Source organism: Mustela erminea, chromosome 1, assembly GCF_009829155.1.
Source record: "Mustela erminea isolate mMusErm1 chromosome 1, mMusErm1.Pri, whole genome shotgun sequence".
In the NCBI taxonomy this organism is placed as follows: domain Eukaryota; kingdom Metazoa; phylum Chordata; class Mammalia; order Carnivora; family Mustelidae; genus Mustela; species Mustela erminea.
In genome coordinates this window covers 85,876,244-85,878,614 of record NC_045614.1, presented here as the reverse complement: position 1 = coordinate 85,878,614, position 2,371 = coordinate 85,876,244, and the positions used below count along the sequence as shown (strand labels likewise).

The following is a 2,371-nucleotide window of genomic DNA, read 5'->3' as shown; positions in this document are numbered from 1 at the left end:
TTCAATGATAGCCTAGCTGCATGTTTTTCTCATTTGGTGTTTTGAATATATCATGCCAGTTCTTTCTGGCCTGCCAGGTCTCTGTGGATAGGTCTGCTGCCAATCTAATATTTTTATCATTGTATGTTATAGACTTCTTGTCCTGGGCTGCTTTCAGGATTTTTTCTTTGACATTAAGACTTGTAAGTTTTACTATTAGATGACAGGGTGTGGACCTATTTTTATTGATTTTGAGGGGGGTTCTCTGTGCCTCCTGGATTTTGATGCTTGTTCTCTTTGATATATTAGGGAAATTCTCTACAATGGTTAGCTCCAATATACCTTCTGCCCCTTCTCTCTTTCTTCTTTTTCTGGAATCCCAATTGGGATTATTCTAGTATTGTATCATCTTACAGTATCACTTATCTCTCAAATTCTCCCCTCATGGTCCAGTAGTTGTTTGTCTCTTTTTTGCTCAACTTCTTTATTCTCTGTCATTTGGTCTTCTATATCACTAATTCTCTCTTCTGCCTCATTTATCCTAGCAGTAAGAGCCTCCATTTTTGATTGCACCTCATTAATAGCTTTTTTGATTTTAGCTTGGTTAGATTTTAGTTCTTTCATTTCTTCAGAGAGGGCTTTTATATCTCCAGACAGTGTTTCTCTAAGTTCTTTGATGCCTTTTTCTAGTCCAGCTAGCACCTTGAGAATCGTCATTCTGAATTGTAGATCTGACATATTACCAATGTCCATATTGATTAGTTTCATAGCTTTTGGTACTGCCTCTTGTTCTTTTTTTTTTTTGTGGTGAGTTTTTCCACCTTGTCATTTTATCCAGATAAGAATATATGAACAAGAGAATAAAATACTAAAAGGGTGGCAAAGGCCCCAGAAAAATGTATGCTAACCAAATGAGAAGAGACCCCAAATTGGGGGGTGGGGGAGGAGAAGAAAGAGAGCAAAAAGAATTTTTTAAAAAATTAAAAAATATATATATATATTAGACTGGTGAATAGAACAGAGTCACTCATTTGATTTAGGGTATATTTTGGTCTTAGAAGAAACTACCTCCCAAAATTTTGAAGAAAGAAGAACTTATATATACACACACACATACACACACACACACACACAAATAAGGGTAGACATGATGAAGGGATGGAATACGACTATAAAGATGAAAATTTTAAAAAATTTCTAAAAAAGGAATTGTTAAGATAAGTTGGTTGGGAAAAGAATGATAAAGAAAGTGAAGAGAATTTTCTTAGGCTGGAGACTAGAACAAAGCCCTGTGCTAGATTTAGGGTATATTTTTATCTATTAGAAGAGGTTGTACCCCAAAATTTTTTAGAAGAAAAAATTCTATATGTATACAAAAAATAAAGTTAGATACAATGAAGGATAAAATATGACTATAATAATGAAAGTTTAAAAAGATTTTTTTTAGAAAGGTATTGTTAAGATAAACTAGTTTAAAAAAAAGGTTAAAAGAGGAAAGAGGACAGAACATCATCCCTGCTTCCACTGGTGTGGCCAAGGCTGTAGGCAAGGTCATCCCTGAGCTGAATGGGAAGCTCACTGGCATGCCCTTCCGTGTCCCCACCCCCAACATGTCTGTTGTGGATCTGACCTGCCACCTGGAGAAAGCTGCCAAATATGATGACATCAAGAAGGTGGTGAAGCAGGTATCAAAGGGCCCCCTTAAGGGCATCCTGGAGTATACTGAGGACCAGGTTGTCTTCTGCGACTTCAACAGTGACACCCACTCCTCTACCTTCAATGCTAGGGCTGGCATTGCTCTCAATGACCACTTTGTCAAGCTCATTTCCTGGTATGACAATGAATTTGGCTACAACAACCAGGTGGTGGACCTTATGTCCACAAGGCCTCCAAGGAATAAGAGCCCCCTGAACCACCAGCCCCAGCCAGAGCAAGAGGAAGAAAGAGGCCCTCAGCTGCTGGGGAATCCCTGCCCCAACTTATCCCCTAAAACACTGAGAATCTCCCAACCTCCACTATTTCCATCCCAGACCCCCTGAAGAAGGGGAAGGGCTTTGGGAGCCCTACCTTGTCATGTACCATCAATAAAGTATACTGTACCCAGCCAAAAAAAAAAAAAAAAAGGAAAGAGGAAAAGTTAAGAAAATTAGAATAAGAAAAAAATAAAATTAAAAAAATTTAATTAACTTTGCAAGATTAAAGAATCATGGGGAGAAAGCCATGTATTCCATGCTTTGCTTTCCCCTCCTCATGAATTTCGCTGTTCTTGGTCAGTGAGCTTGGTCTTGGCTGGATGTTCCTGCTGATCTTCTGGGGGAGGGGCCTGTCGCAGTGATTCTCAAATGTCTTTGCTGGAGGCAGAATTGCCCTGCCCTTGCCAGGGGCCAGGCTA

The 2,371-nt window shown here is 39.1% G+C and overlaps 1 protein-coding gene across 1 annotated transcript; it reads left to right on the top strand.

Annotated features, from left to right (window-relative positions):
• Positions 1-1,547: 1,547 nt before the first annotated feature.
• LOC116600816 (glyceraldehyde-3-phosphate dehydrogenase-like) lies at positions 1,548-2,102 on the top strand. Its single transcript, XM_032361168.1, has one exon. The coding sequence runs from the start codon at positions 1,563-1,565 to the stop codon at positions 2,016-2,018; it is 456 nt and encodes a 151-aa protein (XP_032217059.1). The 5' UTR covers positions 1,548-1,562; the 3' UTR covers positions 2,019-2,102.
• The last annotated feature ends 269 nt before the right edge of the window (positions 2,103-2,371 follow it).